Source organism: Equus quagga, chromosome 1 (genome assembly GCF_021613505.1).
Source record: "Equus quagga isolate Etosha38 chromosome 1, UCLA_HA_Equagga_1.0, whole genome shotgun sequence".
NCBI lineage: Eukaryota > Metazoa > Chordata > Mammalia > Perissodactyla > Equidae > Equus > Equus quagga.
In genome coordinates this window covers 140,408,536-140,433,055 of record NC_060267.1, presented here as the reverse complement: position 1 = coordinate 140,433,055, position 24,520 = coordinate 140,408,536, and the positions used below count along the sequence as shown (strand labels likewise).

General features: G+C 49.3%; 1 protein-coding gene across 5 annotated transcripts in view; it reads right to left on the bottom strand.

The window, feature by feature from the left end:
* CDCP1 (CUB domain containing protein 1) overlaps positions 1 to 24,052 on the bottom strand; it is a 55,242-nt gene extending 31,190 nt beyond the window's left edge. For 3 of the 5 annotated variants that reach the window (XM_046669762.1, XM_046669772.1, XM_046669792.1), the window contains exon 1: positions 23,844 to 24,051. In XM_046669762.1, the coding sequence (XP_046525718.1) occupies positions 23,844 to 23,925 (82 nt within the window). In that variant the 5' untranslated portion in view covers positions 23,926 to 24,051. Of the gene's footprint in view, positions 1 to 23,843 lie in introns of all 5 variants that reach the window. The other 2 variants (XR_006889783.1, XM_046669782.1) reach the window with 1 other exon arrangement.
* Between the last annotated feature and the right edge of the window lie 468 nt (positions 24,053 to 24,520).

The window sequence follows — 24,520 nt, the reverse complement described above, 5'->3', positions numbered from 1 at the left end:
ATTCATGTTCTTTCCTTTGTCTTGTAAAGAAATGACTCACATACCCATGCCTTATAAAATTAGCCCTAACCCTCAACTGGGGGCAGCAGCAGCGGCTCTGCCTGCCCCTGGGCCCTGTCCCCATGCTATTCCACACTATTCTCTAAATAAAAGAGCCCTACTGCCAGATCTTGAGAGTCCAAGAAATCTTTCTTCGGACTCCTCGGCTCACCGACCTCGCATCAGGAATGATTTAACGACAAAAACAGCTGGAGTCCTTGTCCCCAGGGAGTTAATAGTCTAGACCCGGGGTTTCTAAATGGTCTGTGGAGGGCTAAAAATGATGAGGTTCCGAGTCCCAGAATGCCCAACATGGGACCTGGGAATCTGTATTGGAAACACTTTTTTTTTGTACGGTGGGAAGTAGGGATTGACTTCAATTTTTGTTTCCATGTGGAAAGCCAACTGCCCCAACTCTAATGATTGAATATGCCAGTCCTTCCTTCACGAATCACTAGTACTACCTCTGTTGTTTATGTTTTTATTTTGGGTCTAAATAACCCAGATTTTCATCCAGACTCCTTTTGCGAACAAAGAAGATGAAGTCTTGTAAGGGTTAAATGACTCACTCCGGGTATACTTTTCGTACTTTTAACGTCTTATGGAGTTTCTTTGTTCTGACTTGGAGATGACCAACCCAGCATATCCTGTCCAGCCACACTTCGCATCACTCCTTCTGTGCCCCAGACCAGAGACCCTGGGTGTGTAATCTGCACCTGGCTTCCAGCTCACAGCCCGGAGGAACACCTGTGCACCAAAGCCAGGGTTTACCGACCTTCGCAGCAGGAGAAGACCTTGATATTATAGGCTGTTTCCTAGGGTCACAGCCAAGCACACATCACCCCAAGGACTGTCACTTTCAACTGCCGCCCTCATCCTACAAGGTAACTGTATCAGCTGGAGGGGGAGAGCGGGAGTGAGGGGACAATGATCCAACCACGTACATCCTTGACACCTGGACTCCCCTGACCCGCCCCCCCCCACCCAATTCCACACTCTAGAGGCACTGATTTCACTGGATGAAAGTAGGGGAGAGACCCTCGCTGCTGGAGTGAAATAACTTCTAACTCATTTTATCACAAATGTTTGGAGTTTGAAAACAACATCTTGCTGGCACATTTTCCCTCTTCCCCACTTGCCACCGTTAATCATCCCTTGAAAGTGGAGATTCCAACACTGTGGAATAAATCTCAGCCTCCCACCACCACCACCCCCAGTGGGGCCGGCACATCGCAGCGCTTGATAAATGTACTGTAATTTAGAGAAAAAGGATGGGCGTTTTCTTCCTCAACATCTCTTTCTCTCGTCTCCCCAGGAACTTGGTATTTCACTGGTCTAGTGAACAGAAACCCAGACAAAGCTCCAGGTTCTGTCGTGATTTTGAGGTCTCAGTGGCTGAAAGAAACCCCAGCTGATCCTGAGTGGCGGTGCGTGGGCTCTCCACCCCCCAGCCTTCTCGAGAGCTGCAGGCACGGCAGTGGGTGCATGACTCACAGCTCTCTTCTTCACTCTCCTGCCTCCTTATTAGGACACCTTTGCTAGTTTCTGCCTCACCAGCAGCTTCTTGGGCGGGAATTTCCAATTATTTTAATCACCATTCATTATTCACCATTCATTAATCACCGTATCACAGGATACTGTACAAACAGCCCTGTTACTTCTTCTCCCCACCACCCCATTTCTTTGCAAGGGAAACAAATGCAAAGAAGGCAGGCGATGCCACTAAACACCAGGAAAGTTATTTGCTCCCAGATTTGTCAAATACGGTTTAAAAGACTAACAAATGTGATTTAAAATTTCTTAGATGGGTCAGAACCAGCTGCCTCAAATCTGGGTGTGGTTTCCTGGGAGGCTCAGCTCTCAGGTACTCTCTCTGTCCAACGAAGGTGAACCGAGCAGCTCCCAGCCGGGGGCTGGGCACAGCCTGAGCACCAGGAGATACGTATTCAGACGAATGGTGCCCTGGAGGAGTGCCCAGGATGCCGATGGAGACGGAAGCAGGAACCAAGCGGTGTAATCGTGAATCAGGGCAGCGGATCATCACAGCCTGTGTGGGAGTCAGACTCCAAAGCCAGCCCATAAGGAGAAAATCCCTTCTGGCCAAAACAGCCCCGTCCTCTTTTAGGAAGATGTCACGTCGCAAGCCAGTGTTGCTCTTTCAACAAGTCCATGGCGCAGTGGCTGGTGTTTGCTCATCCACAGAGCAGATCCCCGCTTCTCAGGTTGAGCACCTGATAAAGTACTGATTTGATGTCAGGGGCCAGGTTTGCAAAATACATTTCATTAAATGTGAATGCTCACTCAGAGCGTGGGGTGAGCCTGAGGAAGTGACACCAGCAGGAGGGACAGGGATCCGTCCTCCGCCTCTCATCCCCCCTCCCCCTCCACCCCGGGACACTCACACCCGTTTACATGATTTCTCCCGCCTTTATTCCCTGCGGGAAATACTTGCTGAATTCCCATAAGTTGAATGCATATTTGCCTGTCTCTCTGCCCCACCAGATGGCCAGCAATTTGAGGGCATCGAGGTAGGTCAAGGTACTCTGCAGACCCTGAGGGCCAGCTATTAACTGTCTCACGGCAGGCTTCACAGAGGAAGCACGACTTAAGATAGGTCTTGAAAAGTGAATAGGAATTTGCTGGCCACGGACAATGAAACGGGCGTCAGGAAGGACAGGTGGAGGGAACGGCAGGCGCAACGCCAGAGAGGTGTGAAGAAGATGGCTTCCTTGGAGCCACTCCAGGGAGTCTGGTTGAGCCAGAGGGCCAGGAAAGTGTGGGCAGAGGCGGCTGGAGACAGAGGCAGGGGCCGGGCCGGGAAGGGGCTTGGCTGTTGGCCATGGAGTCTGGGCTTCACCCGGTGAGACCAGCACATTTTAGCAGCTTTGTGTAGTGGATAAGAGCTTGGATTCTAGAATCTGACTGCCTGGGATCTATTCCTGGCTCTACCGCGTACCAGCTGGGCCCCCTCGGGCAAATCCCTAGCTGTTCTGTGTCTCACTTTCCTTATCTGCAAATGGGGATAATAATGGAACTGTAAGGACTAAATGAGTTGTTAGCTGTGAGATGCTGAGAACAATGCCAGGTGGTCAATCCACATTAGCTGTTATTATGGTTGGTACTATTAACGGTGGTACAACTACTACCACTAGTGACAGGGCACCACCGAGGCGGTAGGTGGGGGCACGACTGTAGCAGCAGCTTGGCTCTCAGCCTAAAGCCCAGAGGCCTGGCCGGCTGGGCGAGATGAGGGTGAGGCAGGGAAGGCACCCAGGGGCCAACTTTAAGGAGGCACGGCTCTCGGTTGTGCAAGTGTGAGAGCCTCCTTGCCCTCCCCACGCCCTCCTTGCCCTGGCCTGGCCCTGTTTACCGGCTATTAAGGCCCTTCTATATGTGCTGACTCATGTGACTCCAGCACCCCTCTGAGCCTCAGAAAAGTGACCTCACTTCCCCAAGTTTGCTGAGCTCAGGAGGCAGCAGGGACATTCTGGTTTGACCCCAGCACCCCTGCCCTCTCCACTGGCCTTGGGTACCACACGGAGCTGCATCCTGGAAGCTGCCAAGGCTGCTCACGTTAACCAGCAGACGGGGAGGAAGTGCTGCCATTCTTATGAAGTGCGTGGAACTGTTGACTGACCCCAGGGCCTGGCATCACCACCAACATAACCCACTTCAGGGGGGCCTGCTGGGGGGGGGGGGGGGGGGGGGGGGGGGTGGAGAGGACCAGACGGTCACATGGCAAATCTGGAGTCTTCTAATCCAGTGGCCCTGGGGCAGTGAGATTTGCAAGCATTGGAGGGACAACTGGTTTCGACACCCTACATCCCTACATCCATTTGGCATTGATGTGGCCAGGTCCATTCACAGACTGGTAAACTGAGGAGGAAGTGTCACCAACGGCGGGAAGACCACCCATCTGTCCACCTGGAAATAGTTAATTTCCCACATTCACACAAAAAGGAAGCACAAGACAAGTTGCCCTTTCAGGAGCTATTCAGTCTGTCTTGGATGAGAAGCATTGAGACTCTAGACACCAGGCCTGCCTGAAAAATAACAACTGTGAACACTCAGTGAGAGCTTAATACGTGCAGGCGCCAAGCTTGCATTTGACAAGCATTTAAAAATCCCCACAAGCGCCCCATACAGTAGGTTCTAGTGTGAATCCCCATTTTATAGGTGAAGAAACTGGGGGCTCAGAGAGGTTAAGTAACTTGCCCAGGCAATGGGATTAGTAAGAGGCAGGGCCAGCTTTTGTGCCCGAGCGTCTGACACTGGAGCCCAGGCCCGATAATGACTGCTCAGCAGAGCCAGGCCTGCCTAGGAGTTCCACGCACAGCCAGGAGCTCTGCTGCCAACGGTTTGTTCCCACAGACAAGGTCGGTCAGGCTGGAATAAAGCATTTCCTGGTGGCGGGCTCTCCAGGACGTCCAAAAGGAAAGAGGTTTGTTTAAAAGGGTTAAACGGGCTCACTGCATTAATACACATCTTTATTTCGAAATGATTTGAAAGGGTCGTTTGAATTTACATTTCAGATTTAAAGTGCTCTGGAATTCGAAATGTTTGGGGCGTGTTTCTTCTTTTGTGTATTTTTTTGGCAGCGTCTCAGCACAAGGGCCTGAGAAAGGGAAGTAGCCATGTTTAGCTGCGACGGCTCTGCAGCTTCGTGAGGTTTTCCTGGGGGTTGTGGGCGTGGGAGGCACGCGGCCGAGTTGGTGGCAAAAGAAAAGCAGCCACGACTGTGGAACAAAGCACTGGGTATAAAGGGCCGGTGCCAGGTCTTGGCAGGAAAGCATCCTCCAGAACTCCAGCCCGAGGGGCTCCCTTCTGGAGGCCACCGTCGGTGACACTCACGGGCAAAATCAGACCTAGGGTTAGAATTCCCCATATCTCCATCGACCGAGTCTGCTTCTCCTTTAGTTGAGGTGAGAGAATCTCAACTCAGGCCTCTGGTTTGGCTCGGCGGGAAGTGTTTCCTCCTGGAAAGAGACTCCCACCTGTCCTTCCGGGTGTCTGAGCCACTCGTCCACTGGTCTGGAAATCCAGCAGGACCTGATAAGACACACTCACGCTCCCCACACCTCTACCTGGTCCCGCTCCCCACTGCACCCACCTGCTCCCCTGGCTGGCTTGGGGAAAGCAGCCTGCGAGGCAGCAGGGCAAATGTCTCCTTCTCTCTCTCAGAAGTAAAGGGATGTGGGATGATGGCTGCCCAAAGGCACCCCACAAAGAAGCCGGGGCAAGGGTGGGGGTTGGGCCATGCCGGAGGAGGAGGGGGAGGATGTTCCAGGCTGCCGTTGGAAGTCTGGAGGAAGAGGTGAGTGACAGGACAGGTGACCATTCCATTCCCCAGCCCCAAAGAGCATGTGTGCCTCCCAAGTGCAGATACGGGCCACAGGTGGCTACAAGAACTCGCCTGCCATTCCACTATTAGAGCTTCACAGGCTCTCCAGAGGAGAGGGCCACATCTTCAGCCCATGCACTGAACACTGCAATGATCGGCTAACACCCCACGAAGGACTGGACATCGACCACAGGTAGAAATAAACGGTCTGGGCGTGATTGAGTGTCCCCCAGGGTAGGATAGGACACAGGACTGCACTGGGGAGGTCAGGGCAGGGAGAAAGGCACGGGGTGGAGGACTAGGGCACGCACAGGGGAAGTGGAAGGCCTGAAGACAACTTGGTGCTGTAATTCTTTTTATTTCTTATTTTTCAGTGAGGAAGATTGGCCCTGAGCTAACATCTGTTGCCAATCTTCCTCTGTTTTTTTTTTCTCCCCAAAGCCTCAGTACATAGTTGTATATCCTAGTTGTAAGCTCTTTAGTTCTTCTGTGTGGGACACCACCAGAGCATGGCCTGATGAATGGTGTGTGGTCCATGCCCAGGATCCGAACTGGCAAACCCTGGGCTGCTGAAGCAGAGCATGTGAACTTAACTGCTATGCCACTGGGCCAGCCCTTGGTACTGTAATCCTGACGAAGGTTGACTCTGGCCACTACACTCAAGGTCATGACAAGCTGCCATCCAGGCCAGGTACTGGCATACAAAGATGAACAAAGCTGGGCCGGACTTCCAGAGTCACTTCCACCCCCTTGTGAGAGACCCACAGTTTCCTTAAAATAGTTTACTATTTCCCTAGCACTTAGAATGACCATAGAGTACCATAAGACAAAGTTCAAAGGGCAGTGTTAAAAGGAACCCATGTGTACTCCAAGCCAATCCGATTTGTTGGAATAGATTATCAAAACAGGGGACTGTGTGTCCATCCATTTACTCCCTACTTTTAATTCCCACACTCCTTAGGAAAGAAATTGAGATGCCATGATGGAAGTTATTTATTTCCTAAAGTAACTGAACGGTCCTCCAAAGGGGATGCTAGCGATCAACTGCCTGCAGGGCTGGTGCTTTGGATTATTTTTCTAAAGTGGCGATGGGTTTGCACAGAACCACCCAGACCCTCTGTGTTATCTTCCCTTTCATGATCAAAGACACACACCATGTTAGAGACCCACAGTGGGGCTGTGGGCCCTGTCTGGGCCAAGGTCTGAAGAAAATGGACACATCTATCCATAAATCCCTCTAGGACTATGGCCGTTTTAAGGCTTCTTGCCAACCTAAGACACAGACTTTAACATTCAACTCCAGATTGAATGGAACTGCACTGGAGAGCTCAAAGAAGAACCACAGAGGTAGAGAAAGCTGCAGAAGAACAGACTTCGGATGTGGGAATTGCAGAACTAAACAACAAATATAACTCAGTTTATGACCACTGTAAATAATTCTTGATGATATGCTAAAATGCCACTGGGCCAGTTTAAATCACATTAACATTTTATGAAATGTTAAAAAGATTCATTTCGTCAGGCCTTGAAGTGTGAGTCACGATGACCATGAAAGGCACTGAGGATCACAGGGACGGATGGCAAGAATCAAAGGAGGAGATCAAAAGAAGCCCATCTGCATGTAGCTCAGGGATGGACGCAGACCGGGGGTCCCAGTGCCCCTTCCCTGTCTGCTAAATGTTTAGATGTTACTGAATTTCCAATCTCTTTAGTGTTCCTGCCCTTGAGCAGTTTGTTCCAATGGCCCTGGCTTGCCTTCAGAGACTGAATCATTGTTCAAGTTCTTCTGACAAAAAGTTAGCAGGGAGAGGCCAAGTGGTTAAGTTCCTGCACTCCGCTTTGGTGGCCCAGGGTTTCCTGGTTCGGATCCTGGGCACGGATGTGGCACCGCTCATCAAGCCATGCTGAGGTGGCGTCCCACATGCCACAACCAGAAGGACCTACAACTAGAATATACAACTATGTATGTCCTGGAAGCCTTAGGGAGAAGGAAAAATAAAAAAAGAAGATTGGCAACAGATGTTAGCTCAGGTGCCAATTTTAAAATAAAAAAGTTAGCAGGGAGATGGTTAAACAAGAATCACACACAAAAGACTGCATGTTGTGTGATTCCATTTGTATCACGTTCAAGAAGACAAAGCCAATCCATGCTCGTGTAAGTGAGCATAGCGAATTCTGGGGGGAGGTATTAACCAGGAAGGGCTAAGACGAAAACTTCTGGGGCGCTGGAATGACACACACACAGAAGTATATATGTGTATGCGTATATGTATACGCATACATAACATTTATCAATCTGTACACTTAAGATTTGTGTACTTTATTGTATGCCTCAATAAAACAATTTCTAAAATTCAGAAAACCATTGCTAACCATTTGAAACTTTCTCGGATGAGAAGTCAACCCTCCCCCGTCCCTCTGGGCAGACAGCAAACCCCTCCTGAGTCCGTCTCTGTGCCCGAGCACTGCTGGGCATGGGGTCTCACCGACCAGACAAACGATTCAGTCTCTGCCCTCAGGGGACTAGGTTCTTGCAGAGCCTCCCTTGACACAACAAACTGTTGTCTGTCCACCACTGAAGATGGAGGAGAAAAGCCGGCTGGCTTCTGATGAAATGGTCCTTACCAGAGTCTGAACCCCAAGTGCAGGGAGTTACGGCGGAGGCGGGAGGCTCATGTCTTTGGGCCTTAGGAAAGGAGGGGCCTGGAGCGTGTCAAGACCGCCTCCAAGTACAAGGTTAGAATCCGACGCACTCGTACATTTACAAGACGAGCCTTAGAATTGTGGGGTGTGCTTGACTTTTGTGTGTACGGGGGGCGGGGGGGGGGGTAAAAAGTAAATAATTAAAAAAGAAAAGGTAAAAGAGCATTCATCTTTTTACTATCCACAAATAAGCCCTGCAAACTTCTTTCCCCATCTTTTTGTTGTGATAAAGTATATTATATTATATTATATTAAAGTATATTATAACATAAAATTTACCATTACAACCATTTTTAAGTGCACAATTCAGCGGCATTAAGTACACTCACATCGTGCAACCATTACCAACATCCATCTCCAGAACTGTTTTCATTTTGCAAAACTAAAACTCTGCACCCATTAAACAACTGCCATTCCCCTTCCCGACAGCCTCTGGCAACCCCTGGTCCACTTTGCGTCCCTGTGAATTTGACCACTCTAGGTACCGCATGCAGGAGGGATCACACAGTGTTTGTCCTTCTGTGTCTCGCTTACTTCACGTAGCGTAGAGTAGGTGTGCTTCACTATTAAACCTGAGAATTAATTGCTCATCACTGATTTGAATAACAACCAAAAGTTGAGCAAAACTACACAGACTCAAATTCATGCATATACATAATAATTGCTCTGTAAGAAGGGGGAGAAATTTTTCTTTAAGCGAAAAATGGTATCAATAACTAGAAAACTTAAAAGATGGCAAAAGGTTATGAAAAATAAGTGGGAGCATTTCTCCAAAAAGTGAAGAAGTGGTCAGAGGTCACTCAGCCTGCCACCCACAGGCTCTCAAAGGCCTTTACCGTCCCTTGTCTCTGTGCCATAGACTGAACAACGGACACGGGCTTGGGGGCAGGAGCGCATAGCTTCCAGGAGAAATGTTGTCATAGGACTGCATTCTTCAGCGATTAGGAGGGATATAAAAGAAAACTTTCTTACTTGTCTGAACATAAGCCATGAGCTGATTAAACTAAAAATAAGTTCAGTTTGAAATGAGCTTTTCCAGAAGGTTTTATCAGCCTATTTCTACCTTATTATTCATCGTCCCTCAAAGGATATTGTGTGAGTCGGGGGTGGGGGCGGCAGGGAAATGCTTCATGACTAAAACATCCACCTTTGATTTAGTTCAGCCTGAGCTTTTAAAATCCACTAGTGAAGGAGGGGAGAATGAGAGCAGGAGAGAAGGTTCTATTAAGACAGACACCAGTTCTGGGGGGCCATTTGAGTGCTGACCTCCAACACTCCAGTGGACGTGAGTAGCACTCTGCCTCATGAGCGAAGTCACTCGGTCATTTGCTGGGCCTGCACCTGGCTGGGCCACTGTGGACAAGCCACCCTTCCTCGGTAAACCACAGATTTCTCATTTGTAATATTTGGCTAAAAGCATGAACTGCGTGGGGCTGCTACAAGTGTTGGAATGAGACCTTATGTGTATAGCACAAAGAATGGGGCTGGGCATGTGGCAGGCCCTCAACTAGTGATGGCCACCATCATCACCATCCCCACAGATCAGACAAAGCCCCTGAGCCTCTGAACCCTGTGGTGTGCAGAATTCTAAGACCCCCAGCTACCCATACCCTTGTATATTCTCATCCCCTTGAGGTGGGAGGGACTCTGAATAAAACAGGCTGTCACTCATGTGATTAGGTTATGTTGTATGGCCCAGGTGACTTTACCTGGTGAGGCTGACCTAATCAGCTGAGCACTTACAAGAGACTGGGCTTTTCCTAGAGAAAGTGCCTTGAAGTGTGAAAAGGATTTGACAAGAGGGAGATTCTCTGGAGCTGGTTTTGAAGACGGAGGGGGTCACGTGGCAAGAAATAGGCGTAACCTCTCATTGCTGAGAGCAGCTTTGGCTGTCAGACAGCAAGGAAAGGGGGACCACAGACAACAGCCACAGGAGCTGAATTCTGCTGCCTCCATGTGAGTTTAGAAGAGGACCCCAAGCTGTAGACAACACAGCCTGGCCAACGTCTTGATTTTAGCCTTGTGGGGCTGAGCAGAAAATCCATCCACACCATATCTGGATTTCTGACCTACGGAACCGTGAACTAATTGACAGGTTTTGTTTTAAGCCACTGAGTTTGTGACAATTTGTTATGAACAACAGAAAACGAATACAGAACTTGTAACCAGACGGGTATCAGGCAGGACCTGCTGAGCTGCTCAAGGCAAGGGGTTTTGACTAGTATGAAGTCATCTAGGACACCAAGCCTTTCTGTCTGAACTGAGTTACTAATCTGGAAGCTGCTATGTCAAGTGGATAGGCTTTATGGAAGCGTACAGCAATGATGATGTCTAAAACCATTGTATTTACTGTAAACTTTAGTGTCCAGATGCTGGAAGGTGACAGGTAGGGAGGTGGATGAGTGGGTCAGAGAGAAGGTGATGCTGAGGCCAAGGGAGCTCATGGCTGCTCATCTCACCTAGAGGGCAGAGCAAGAACAAGAGGAGAGTTCTCAGACGAAATCCAGAAATCAAGGGGAGATTCAGTGGCAAGGCCAGCCTTAAAACCCAAAGAGTCCAGAAATGTTAGGTTGTGTAGGGGCTGGCCAAGGCTGAAGGCCGGTGGGAGGTGGCATCTAGGAAGGGTGGCAATAACTTACCAGCCCCCATTTGTTCAGCATCTGCCAGGTGCCAGGTACTTTCTATACATCTCCTTTGGGTAAATTGTTCAAATTTACAGCCGGGAAGATGCACAGCTGAGATTCCAACCCAGGACTGCCTGACTCCGGAGCCCATGCACTGCTCCTCCTCCAAGATGTCCACCCTCAAGGTCACCTCAAGTGTTCACCCCCTACCCCAGCTAGGGAGGGGCAGTGGTCAGAAAGAGTTGTTTCGGTTTGTACCGCTCAACACCACCAACACAGAGAGAAGTGCAGGTGTTTTCTTTTCCAAACACCTACTCTGAATATGCACCTGGCGGTTTGCCCAAGTCCAGAGGCTCCCTGACCACAGAAATGTTCTGTAGCTAGGAAGGAGGCTCATCCCAAGCAAGACTCTCTACCTAGTATGAGGCCCCCCCTTGGCCTGTAATCTTGACCTTCAGAGCCCTGACCCCAATTCGTCCTCAGGAAAGACGAGTCCTGGGCAACCAGGGATGGCATCTGCTCATCCTCTCATCTCTGACCTCTGCACCGCCTCCTTCACTCCCTTTCCTCCTGATAGTTTGGCAGCAATCTACACTCTGCCTTTACCACCGTCAGGGGGATGACTACGAGCTGACTCACCCCAGCTCCATCGCTGCTGCAACTGGAAGCACAGACTGCGGCATCCGCCCACTGCAGCCAGGGGACGTCAGCCTTCCCCACGGGCAGCTGGGAGGGGGTGAAACTGGTCTTGGGGGGCCTTAGGTCTACCTGTTTCCTAACGGCAAAGGCCTAACCTCTTGAACACTTAGGGAGACATCACTGGGGACTGTGAGTGTCTCATCATCCCAGGGGCCAGGCAGCCAAGTGGGAATACATCCATCTGTTTAAACCTTCTGTTTTAAGGACTGGGGATTAGTACCTTTTGTTGTTGTTGTTTCCAGCAATTTTAAAGCATGTATCAACCCACACAGCCTGACTTGGAGAATAAGTCTTTGAATGAAGCTCTCAAACAACTGCAGGCCAGGTCAATAAAGTGATTCCTCTGGCAAACCAGGTAGGTGGGGGTAAAATATGTCAGCAAAGGAAGGCTGCACACTCCAGGAACTCTTTGGGGCCAGACAGACACATGCTCGCCTTACCCAGAGGGGCAAGGACAGTCCCCAGGAGGTGTTATGTCAATGAGGAGGGCCATTATGAAATAAATTACTTCAGAGAATCATTATTATGGAAGGTGTTATGATCATGAGGATGGCTGTTATGGAAGGTGTTAAATCAACAAGAATGGACATTATAGGTGTTCAGCCATCATGGATGACGTTGTATCAATAAGGATGGTCATGATGGAAGGTGTTACACCAAGTAAGATGGCCATTATTGGCACCTGGACAGTACCAGTGTTGGGACTAGCCAGCGATCTTAAGATAATTATGCCAAAAAATTCATAGAGGTGAAAAACTAAGTTGAGGGGCCAAGAATGCTGAGATGGAGTTTTGAGGAGCCTGGCTCCAAATCACATTGTATTGGCAAGCGGAAGAAAAAAGCAGATGGTTATTCCTGAAAGGGAGAAAGACTGTGGTTCCGAGCACTTTCCTTTCCATGAACCATATTCCTTCCTCACAGTAGGAGTTGGCCCTCCTGTTAATTGCTATTGCCAAGGAAAGAAGAGGAGGATGGGACAAAACTCTAAAATCTCAGAGTAAGGAGGCATTTAATCGCCATTTAACTACACTCTATTTTGCTCCTATAGTGTGTCTCCAGTTATAAATCATACATTGAAGGATTAACTCTTAATTATATTTTCCCAGATAGTGGATCACTTGGCAAGTTGTCTTTTCAGAGAAGGTGGGAAAACCCTTTAAAAATACCAAAAGAACACTGTAGGATTATTGGTAACAAGTAACAGAGCCATGCTTCTGCTCCGGGGCCAATCTCTGGGTTTTGTCATGATGTCACACAGACCTCAGACACCAGGGGAACACCTTGTCCTCCTCCTTCTCTTTGCCTTTCTTAGCTTCTCTAAGCTACGCCCCATCCCTGATCTTTACTGCAATTCTTGTGCACACATCTTTTGCTGTACTTATCACATTGGACAGTATCTCAAACTGAATGCTTTCAGGGGTCCAGGCAGGTAATATAAATGAGAAAAGCCAACACAGCGAGGGAGGTCTTGTTGAATCATAGTGTGCATGCTCTACTAAAAACTTTGTAATTCAGCTTTTGTCAGGACACATGAAACAGAACTGGGCCAAGGCCTCTAAGTCACCAATTTGTAGCCCCTGGTTTATATGTCTTTTCTGGATGGTGAGTCCCTGGAGAGCACAGGATGAAGGTTTTCTACCTCTCTATGTCTAGCATCTAACAGGAGGCTCCAACATCTGTGGAATGAATGGAACTTGTTACCAAAATGACCTAGGATTGGGCTAGATCTTTTCAAGACATTCTAGGCAAAAATCAAAGTGCTGGGCCCCAAAAAACCAAAAATAGGGGGAAAAACCCAAAAGCACAGCAAGTTTCTTTCCAAGAGAAGTCGCTCTGAGTAGAGAAGGCAGCTTTGGTCATTAGTTCCTGGATTCCTAGTGACTTCACACTTCTACTCCACCCCTTTTGTACAACCAAATTCCTGCAGGAATCAACTGTAGACTTTTTTAAAGACAGGATCTACATTCAAGAAATTTGTTTTTTAACACAACAAAACTATTGATTGCTATATTCATACCTGGCTTTGAATATTTTTTAAAATTTAAAACTATTCTTAGGGAAAACCAGTGATGATAGAAGGCAAATCAATGGCTGTGAGGGGCCAAGGGGCAGGGATGGACTGCAGAGGCGTCTGGAGCAACCCGACGGGGCAATGGAAATGTCACATCATGCATTTGACTGGACTCATTGAATAATGCAATGGAGACTGGTGAATTTTACGGCTTGAACATTATTCCTCAATAAAGCTGAAAACCATGTTTTACTCTTAGATAAATAACACATGAAGCGCAAAATTAAAAAAAAACCAATGAGACTTGGTTTGTGAAAAAGTCTTTCTCTTACCTCGAATCTGCTGCTGTTGCAAGAGGCAACCACTGATAGCAGTTTCTCACGTCCTTCCACAGGGAATCTATGAATCTATGAATACGTAAGTCTATATCTGTCTGCCACCCCTATTTTATTTTATTTCATTTCATCTTGCCAAAAGGTGGCACGCCATACTCCCTGTCTGAACCTTGTGTTTTCCTCTCCATAATTTATCTTGGGGGTCACTCCACATCAGTACATCCAGAGTACCCCATTCTTTTACACGGCTGCATAGCATTCCACTGCTTGAAGGTACCATAATTTATTTAACCAGGGTTCTAATGATGGACATTTGGGTTGTTTCCAGTCTCCAGCTACCAGGCCAAGGAGCAGAAGATGCTTATCTAGAGTTTCAAGGTGCCAGCGGGACACACTTTCCCTCACATCCCAGGTTGCTGGCTGGAACTAGGAATGTACTCTCCACAGAGGCAGAGACCAGAGAGGCTGGAAGCTGTTATTCCAAGGGTTTCTCTGCCCTGGGCTGTGGTACGCTTCTGCAAGATGATCCGAGCACTGTTTACAGTTTGAAAAATGCCCTCTATGTTCCAACAAGTTGAGACCTTGCTCCTGACAGATTTTGCCCAAGCCTGAAGTGCCTGAGAAGATTGTCAGCAACTTCCAGGCCGGTTCGGCCATTCTTCTCCACCTCTGAGCAGGGATTATAGGCGGGGGCCCTGCAGGCTCCACGGAGACGCAGCTCTGGTCTCACGACCTGGCACACTCCAGCCCAGTCTTGGTTTATGACACCTGCTTACAAACAGCTGTAGTCCTCAGAAGCCCACTGGGGTGTTTTTGTTCATTTCTCACATGAAATTGGGCATGACATTTAAGCTATATAGAACCAGTCCGGTCAGTCCCTTGGCTAACAGGAAATACGTATGTGTGTGTGTGCGCGTGCACACAGGTACTCACTTGCAAACAATTTTTAAAAACTTGTTCTAGGTTATTGAGAACAATTTCTTGCAGTTTTAATCCAGCAGCTTCACTTTGAGGAACTCCCCCGAGATGTCCTCACAAGTGCCAGGAGTTGACGGCACCGGGACAGTGACTGCAGCACAGCGGGTAGCAGCAGAGGCCTGAAAACAACATAAATGACCTCCCCCTCCCCGCGAGCGACCCGGTGACACAGACTATGGCCTGGCAGTTTGGTCCAGATTGTCTGCTGCTGAAAATCTCAATTCTTTTTGGGCCCAACTCAGATAATCAAAGTAATAACAATTCTCATTAATGAGGAATCCGTTCAAGACCAGATGCTGTGCTGAATGATTTACAGACATGATTTCATGCAGACCTCCAGCCAACCACGAGGTGTTGCTTACCCCATTTTGGAACTAAGCACACTGAGTCTTAGGGAAGCTAAGTGACTTGCCCAGGTCACCTAGTTAATAAGTGGTGGAGTCAGGATGTGAACCAAGCTTTGTCTACCTCCAAAGCACGTCTGACTGAGGCTGCAACCAAAAAACAAGAAGGTAACTGTGAGCCCAGCGAGATCTCTGGCTCGAGTCCTTCCATTTCTCTGCGCCTTCTCCCTACGCCAGTTTCCAGTCGAGAATCGGAGCCCTTCGGGATGCGCCGTCTAGGAAATGAGAAACGTGGCAGTGAGCCAAGACCCAGAAGCCAGCAGTGACTGAGAGACACTAGGTGTATGCCTTGGAGATGCTCGAAGGTCCAACTCCAGTGAGACTTGTCAGCAGGGTGGGAGGTGGCGAGGAAGGCCCATCCCCACTGGCTGCGTCCTCCCGAGACAGTGGCCCCACCTGTCTGGGGCCTCCAGCATAGTGCAGACTTCCAGCAGGAGCAGCAGCATATAACTACTCCCTCTGTGCTGCTGGCTCTTGGCCTCTCCTCTGTGGCTAGAACGCCATTGTGCACAAGAATCGAGTGTCTGTCTGGGTCCAAGAGATGCTTTGAGCCCTTCTAACTCAGGGGCCTCATCTCACCACGTCTGCATCTTCCACGGTGTCCCAGGACCTCGCACTAAATGTTTGTAAATTGCTCTCAGGTTGAACGATGTTTTTAGCTAAACATCCTTGTTTGAAATAGCCTGATGTTCCCATCACCAGATCAGTAATGAAGGATAAAGCACCTGTTCGGATGAATTTGGCACATGCCTGGACATACACGCTCCTAGTCCAGCTCCTAGCTGGACCACACACTGTCAAATGTTGCGGAAGCCCCCTCTGGGCCCCGAGCATTGTAGGATATTACATATGGCCAAGTAGGCAGACCCAAAAGCAAAAACGACAGCCTGACTGAAACTCCATGTGATTTTGAGGCTTGGAAAGTTGATGAAACTCACTTCCGGAAACTGTCTTTTATCGTCCCAGACAAAGGCAGCAGATTGGCACTTCGCACATTTTTGCAGAAATGCCACATTTTACCCAGAATGCTTTGGTCTTCTGTCACTGAGGGTAGGGAGTATGTGTACTTCATTTAAAATGTACAGAAAGTTATACCATCTGTGCCCATGGAACAGTTTTAGTTTGTTTTTCAAGACATTTCTAAATTTATTATTTAAAGATGTTCACACCCTGAGGTGAGGCATTTAATGGCCTCGTAGTCCTATTACCAAGCTGCGTTTCCATCTGGCAGAATGGATGGCTGGTCCAAGAGGACAGACCCTCCCTGGCAAAGGGAGACAGACAAGACTTTCAGTGGTGCCCTTGGCTTGGGCTCCACTCAGAACAGAATTGAGAAGTGCAGATTATTTTTTAAGTAGAATAATCGAAGAAGGAATTTTTAATTTCATAAGTTTGTGAAGTGAATCTCTGTAAAGCAAATCCTGATTTTCTACTGTACTTTATCACACACTCAGCATTGCTATTTAAAGAAAACCAAACGAAACCGAGCGTGGACATTGTGGAGTAACGTGGTTCAAATGGGGAGGACATGCAGGACACTACGAACTCCGTGTCACGATCGTCACTACGACCAACAACAAACCGTCCTTCACACAGGAGGATCTGTGAACCTCACCGTGAAGCCAGATACTTCCGCTGTAACTCCTTCCTTCCAGGCTTTCTTCCTGAGCTCACAAGCGATACAGACAGAAATACAGCAAGATAACGTGACTAGAGTCACACGGTACATACACACTATTCACGCCCTGCTTCTTTCACTGGATCACAAGCAGTTCTCCGTCATTGTTTGGTTATTCAATCGGAAGTTTCCAGGAGTGGGCTGCGCTCCGGCAAACCCACCCACACCGCCATCCGCTCTCTCCTGGACACATGTTTAAAGGCACCAGCAGAGATTCACGGGCATGTTCTACGTGGTGGAGACCCCGAGCCCTGGGGTGAGGCAGAGAACCTGGGCCACCAGGGAATCTCTTCCACCCTTTGCAGGGACACAGAGAGCTGGGGTCCCATCTGTCACTCCACATTTTCTTTTCTCTACTTTCCAGTTTTCCCAGTCCGCACACGCAGTCACTGGGACTGTGCTGCCCTCCTGCTCTTCTGTCTGATGCGTATCAGATTTGGAGCCGGAAGAGCTCAGCTTTAGAACTTCTTCCCCTCGCCACCTTCTAACAGCGAGAGTTGAAGAAGTCATCTAACTTCTATAAGCTCATTCCACCTCCTAGAAAGACTTGGCGTGAGGGGTGGACCTGAATTACCCACTTGTTTATTCCATAGACATTTACTGTCTGCTATGTGCCAGGCACCATTCCAGCCACTTACCTCATGGGGGTTGGACATGAACCGCCTGAGCTGTTCCACTAGCTCTGGGGTCTCCAGCAGGTCCACACATCAGCTCTGAATAAATCAGCTCGTAAAACATTAAGGCTGGTGGTTCCTCCGCACAGTGCAAGTCCCTATATTCGAGACTGGAACACTGAGGCCAGAGAGGCAAGGCACCTTTTCCTAAGTCACAAAGTCAACTGCTGATAGGACTTGAAGTTAGAACCAGGTGTCCTGACTCTCAAGTCTGGTGCTCTGACCACTTGGCCAGCCGCCTTGCCAATTGGACAATTTCCTCCTGGGCTCACACCTAGACTGCATCTCAGCCTGCCTTCCAGTTGGATGGGGCCATGCCACTGAGTTCTAGCCAATAGAATGGCAGCAGAAGTGATGGGAAATAACTTCCATTCCTGCGCCATAAAACCCTCCCCTGACGGACCCCTCATGCATTTTTCTTCTATCAGTCAGATGTGGATGGACATAGAAGCTGCCTAATGAAGATGGCGGAGCCGGAAAGTGAAAGGAGCCTGGGTCTGCACACCACTGCTTGGAGGAGATCCCATTTGGGATCTTATCTGAGCAAGAAATAAACATCTATTGTGTTTGAGCCATTATACACATTTCGGTTTGTGTGTTACAGCAGCTTAAAGTGTGTTACACCTTAACTATTAGACCTATGGACGTACAGTCAGAACTAACCACTCCTCACTGTCAGCACCAGAGCCGCTCCAGCCTGCCTTCAGTCTTCCTGATACACAGTACTCATGGCATTCTGATCACTTAACCAAAAGTCAGAATTTGAAAGAAAATTCAACACATGTCCCTCACCTCAAGTTTATGGTTAGTTTCAACTGGAAAGAATAAAGGAAGTCGTGCGCCGCAGCGTAGGGTGGTTACGAGCCTGCACCCTGGAAGGAGACTGCCCACATTCACAGGTAGCACCACCACTTATTAGCTCTGACCTTGGGCAAGACGCTCCCCAGCTTTGTTACTCACTTTCTTCCATTTCTTCTTTGACACTTTCTGTACAAACCCTTTGACCCAGTAACTCCTCCTCCAGAAATTTCACCTACAGATAAACCTGTCTATTTACCCAACAAACTCAACTGCAAAGATGGTCACTGAGGCTCTGTTTACAGTAACAAAAGACTAGAGACAGCCCATCGATAAGGGGCTGGTTAAATATAATATGGTGCTCCCATGAAAGGAATATCACACAGCTGTCAAAAAGAATGTGACAGCTCCATATGTTCTGATATGGAGTGCGCACTAAGATGGACGGCTAAGTGAAAAAACTCAAGAAGCATGTGGGACACGTCCTATACTATATATCTGGGCTCCTGTTTGTGTAAACAAGGGAGGTACATATATTTATAAACTTGTACATGTGTAGAATAACTCAGGAACAACACACAAGAAACCATGGCTGCCTCTGGGAGGAGGCCCGGGGTCAGAGGTAAAAGGGGATCTACTTTTTCCTGCACATCTATTCGTACTATTTGAATTTTTGTTACCGTGTACAGGTAATTCTTTATCTAAGCACAGTTTTTAGATTGCTTGAATATTAAAGATACATATACATTCCTAGAATAACAATGAACATAGCACTCAGTAAGCGCTGGTTGGTTTTTTTCAAAATGAAAGAAAATGTGTGGAGTTCAGATGCTGTCTCTAAGATAACTAGCAAATGTTGTCTTCAGGAGTCCCACTGTGCACTGGGGGCATGGTACACTGGTGACAAGAGCTGGGTTCTAGAGTCAGACTACCTGGGCTGCCGTCTCAGCGTCACTACATACCAGCTGGGTAACCCTGGGCAAGTTACTTCACCTCTCTGTGGCCCTGTACAGGGGTGTAGGAGGAGTACTTGCCTGAGGATGCAGAGCCAAACAACTAGCAGGTCTTCTCAAGAACACCTCCTCGATTTACATTTTCTCAGGAGAAACAGCTTAGCTTTTATGATTTGAACATTGCAGAACTTATCTTTCATCCATCATAGTTATTTTTGGCCAATGTCTATTTAGGAAACATGTATATTTACATCTCCAAACACAACACATGATTTTAAACAGAATGATATGCAGAAAGTCTCGACTTATGATGCAAATACAACAGGGAGAGTGTCAGGATCTGGTGGAGAAGCCCCGAGTGTCAGCAAAGGAGGGTGCAGTAAGTTACCGCACACAAAGCAGCTGTTTGTGAAAAACTACATAAACATTTACAGGCAATCCAGAAGGGATGTCTTACGCATTTTACGTTTCATAGAATTGGTTGTTAATTATATGTGGGTATCTTCCCGTCTTTCTTTATGCTCTTAGAAACTGTTGGGGGTTTGAGTTGTTGTGCAATGAGATGTTACAGTTTTCCCACACGAAATAATGAGACGTAGGGTATCGGTGAGTATTTTCACGCGAACGTCTGGCTCTTAGGAATGAATTACTGATGTTAAGCGGGAGATGCTTACAGACAGAATATGCAGAAGAGTGGCTGGCACGGAGCAGATGCTCAATAGGTGTTAGTTATTACAAGTAGTAGTGAGTAATTTTAAAAACTGATGTACTGAATACAAACCCAAGGCTGCAAAGAGGTGAGGGAAGGAACTGGCTCTCCCTGCCTGGTTGTCTAGAATGTTGCCAGCTGCCCAGGAGAAGGTGATGGGCTAATTATAAGGTTGTAGGAAGTGGTTTGAAATAATTTGATTGTGGGATAATTTTTATAATTCAGAATGATAATTAAAGGGTATGAACTCTTTTTAATCAGCCAGGTGGAGAGCCTTAAGCCCCGGGTCTCCTATATCAGGGATCTTGTCATCCCCTACTGTCCCTCGCCCCCCATCTTGACCTCAATCACTGGTCCTTCTGACCAGCAAACTCAGCCCCCCTTCTCTGTCCAAACTCATGTCGGCGCTGCTGGGCAAAATTGCAGGTAAGGCTTGTGTTATAAGCCAAGGGACTCAGTTCTGTTTTCTTTTGGCAAAAAAAGCACTGCTGGACTATTAGTACCATCCAGCTGGGGTGCTCCTAAGATTCTCGAATATCCTCCAACACTGCTCAGACCCCGACTGTTGAACTAGAGGGAAGAAGATGCTTTTTCCACAGATGCTAGTGAAACAACAATGATGACAGCCTGGGAGAGCGTGGGAAACAGGCATTCATACGCTGCTGGCCGGAATGCACACCAGGAGACCAGGACATGCTCTCACAGGGCAGCACGGAAGTATGTAGCCAGAGCTCTAACATTTTCTCTACACTCATCCCAGCAATTCTATTTCCAGAATTTGAGTCAGACAAAATAGTGAAGAACGTGCGGAACAATACAGCCATAAGAAGACATTCTCAGGTATATCAAAATGGGATAATCTAGCTTATATTATTTTATAACCTCAGCAACACAAAGATAACATTGTTTCATGTCATTATAGAAACTGTGCTACATAATTTTTAACATTTCACTGAACAGACCTATCAAAATTGATATAAACAGTCTCCTATTGTTGAGCATGTTCTGCTTTTATGGAAAGCAACCTAAATTTCCAACAATAGGAGACTGGGTAAAGCCATACAATGGAATGGTCCCATTTTTGGCTTTATACACACACACAACACACCCACACACACACACGAGAAGACTGTGCACCAAAATGACCAAGGTGATTTGCTCACAGATGATTGTTTCCCATTTAGGTTATATTTATTGTCAATTTTTCTACAACAACTATATATTACTTAAAACAATTTAATTATTGTTTTCAACTTCCTTCCCCCACACAGAAGCCTGGGAGAACTCCCAGAAGAGTGTCTGTTTGCAGAGTCAGTGCAGGTGATACGGCAGCATCTGCGGTGACCCCTGAGGCTGACAAGCCGGCACCCGAACACATCTCTAGGACACGCAGAGCAGCCCGCTCTGACCCTAGTCACGGAAATCTGTGAGGGTGTGGGGGAGCAGGGACTCATCAGCCCTGCCAGTTACACATTCCAGACACCAGCCAGCAGCTCCTCATTTGAATCTGAGGAATGACGAACGCACACAGTCACCCAGGGTGAGTGAACACGTCATTTGATGTCTGCTCACATTTCTGCCAAGAAACAAGGGCACCAAGAACGGGGTCACTGACCCAGACCCTGGCATCGAGTGGTTCTTGGAAAGCCACCAGGTGGGGGTTTCAGCAAGGCTATGGTTCAGTTTCACCAGTTCTTCACTCCTGGAAGTGGGGGAGCGGGGGGCCCACCAAACTCCCACAAACACACCACCCCGTGATGCAGACGTTACTCTGCAGCCCTGTGGCGGCACCAGCTTCATTTTCCCTCTGCCCAGTCTTTGTTAAGAGAGTTCATAAAACAAATCTGCTGGGCCAGGGCTCTCTCTGGCTTTCTCAATCCTTTCAAGACAGACTCAAGTAACTTCTCAAAGGCCCCCATAGGTTAGACCAACCCCAAGACTTTAGACAGAGCTGATGTACTCAGCAAGGGTTCTAACCACAAAGGCAGAGCCCTCAGCTCAGCCTGGCGATGTGGCCTCACAGGGCCAGTTCCTGAGGCCAGAGGAAGGATCTAAGAGCGTGAAACAGGAGTGTTTCTGGACTTCCTCCTCTCACACACAGAACCATGAGACAAGGCTCTGACAGTCAAGAACTTCCTGGAAGGAAGGGACTCCACTGGAGCTACCGCAGACCAAAAGAGCAGCCTCTCTAGGCCACAAGGAAAAATCAGACACATAAGAGAAGCCAGTTCAGGACAGGCTGTCACTGTCATCGTCAGTAACGCCCTGATTTACACCATATTCTTACTGGAGGAGTTCTCAACTCTTATCACAGACAACCGGAAACATCGCAAACAATTCCCAGAGTTTCAACATCGCTGCCAAGGGTGGTGGGCACACAATTTTTCTCAAACATACATTTATACATTTTCCTTAACTAAATTACGCTTTATTCTTAAGCTGATTTTTGTCTTCAAAGGAAATCTTGAAAGCCCAGTCTTAAATTACTGTAAACACGCACACACTATTCTACGTGAGGTCTTGCCACGTTCTGCCCACCGTGCAGCACTGAGTCACCTGACGCTGGCGGAGAAGGGAACTGGGAAGCTTTCCCACCTTGATCTGGAACGAGGGCAGTTGCTGAACTTCCCAAGTGCACCTCACCCGCTTAGTTTTATTCCTTAAGGTAATTTATCCTAATGTCCCTACCTGCCAAGTACAAACGTCCCCTTAGGCGCAGCAAAGGGTGAACAAAGACCCCAATCTCTTCCTGGATAGCTCTTTTAAAAACACAAAACCTGGAGGCCAGCGGGGCCATAGTGGGTAAGTTTGCACCCTGTGCTTTGGCAGCTCCGGGTTGGCTGGTTCCATCGCAGGCAAAGACCTACACACTGCTCATCAAGCCACGTTGTGGAGGCTTCTCATATACAAAATAGGGGAGGATTGGCACAGATGTTAGCTCAGGGCCACTCCTCCTCGAACAAAAAGAGGAAGATTGGCAACAGCTGCCAGGGCCAATCTTCCTCACCAAAAAAACCCAAAAAACTCCACAAAACCTGTGCCAGTTTCAGGAAAGGCCTCAAATCAAGTTCTTACATGAAGAAACCAGATTAACGCTATGTTCTGTTACTTCCAGGGCCCGCAGGGCACCTCCTTGCAGACACAGGCAGCGGCCGTTCCTCCCCCAACCGGAACAACTCGAAATTCACACACAACTCGGAACGTCCCGCTCTGCCAACCCCCTCAACCCCGTGAAAGTCCACCACAATGAGGTGCGAGGGGCCGGGGGTGTAGAGCCTCCGCGGGGCAGATGCCTGGCGGCCTCCAGCTAGCGCTTTCAATTTCGAATTAATGTTCCTGAACTTCAGGAGAGCAAGAAGGGAGCGTCCGGACGGGGAAAAGGTGATCGATGGGCTATCGGGGCGCCAAGCCACGGTTTTCTTGCACCTTCTCCCTGGCCCAGGCGAGCAGGGAGAGGGTGGGCCAGAGAGGAAAGTCCCCTCCCCACGCCCTACCCCGGCGCCCCCAGGAATCCAAGGACAGCCCCCGAGCGCGCGGCGCGCCCTGTCCCGCAGGCCCTCCGGGATCGGCTTCGGCGCGCTCTTCTTTCATCCTCGGTGGGCGCCGCGCTCATCCGCCTCCCCGACCGCGGGGCTCCCCGCTCGGGGACACCCGACGTGCCGCAGCCTGCGCCCAGGGCGAGGTCGCTCGGAATCCTGGAGGGTCCGGCCACCGCGCCTAACGCGGCGCGCCCCGGAGGCGGGTGGTCTCGGGGACCCCGGGCCGTCCGTCAGCCCCACTGCGCCGCCGCCGCCCCCGACTCTGCACCCTCCGCCCCTACCCCAGCCCTCTGCCTTGGCCGGCTGGCGGGCCACCTTAACCACTCAGCGCCACCCGCTTCCGCAGCGCCGCACTCACCCACTCCTAGCGGCGGGAGCGCAGCGTTCAGCAGCAGGACCCCCAGCAGGGCGATTGTGATCCCGCAGTTCAGGCCGGCCATGGCTGCGGGGCGCCTCGGCCTCGGCGGGGAAAGCGACTGTGGCCCGTGGCACGGAGCGGCCGCCGCGGGCGCCCTGGCCTGGCACCGGCTGCGCAGCGCTCCGCCCCGGCTCGCTCACCTGTGTGCGGGCGGACCCGCCTGAGCTCCGCCCTGCGCCGCGGGAGCACCAGCTGGCCGAGCCTGTCCCCTCCCCGCTCCTCCTCCCCTTCCTGCCTCAAGCGCCCGCCTCTCCCGGCCAAGGTGCTGGGACTTGTCGCCACCTTCCCGGGCGTGTCCTCCCTCTCGAGGCAGAGAGTAATCAGGTCGTCTTGTCTAAAGGCTTGCTGGTCGGCCCTGGGGAAGCCAGTTCGCCTTCCCTTCGCTGTCCCGGAGAAGGAGGCCAGTGTGTGCCCCATTTTGCGCGGGAATCGTATTCGTGGATCACCCAAGCCCAGGCTTCCTCCTCGGTGCTCTCTCCTCGGCTGCCTGAGCCGGGCCGGAGGCTCCCTGGACTTTAACGGCCGCGCTACAGCTACCCTCTGCAGAGCTGTGAGCCTGCAGCCTGCTCCCGCACTTCGTCTGCGGTATTTCTAAGGCTCATGGCAGTCCTTCCACA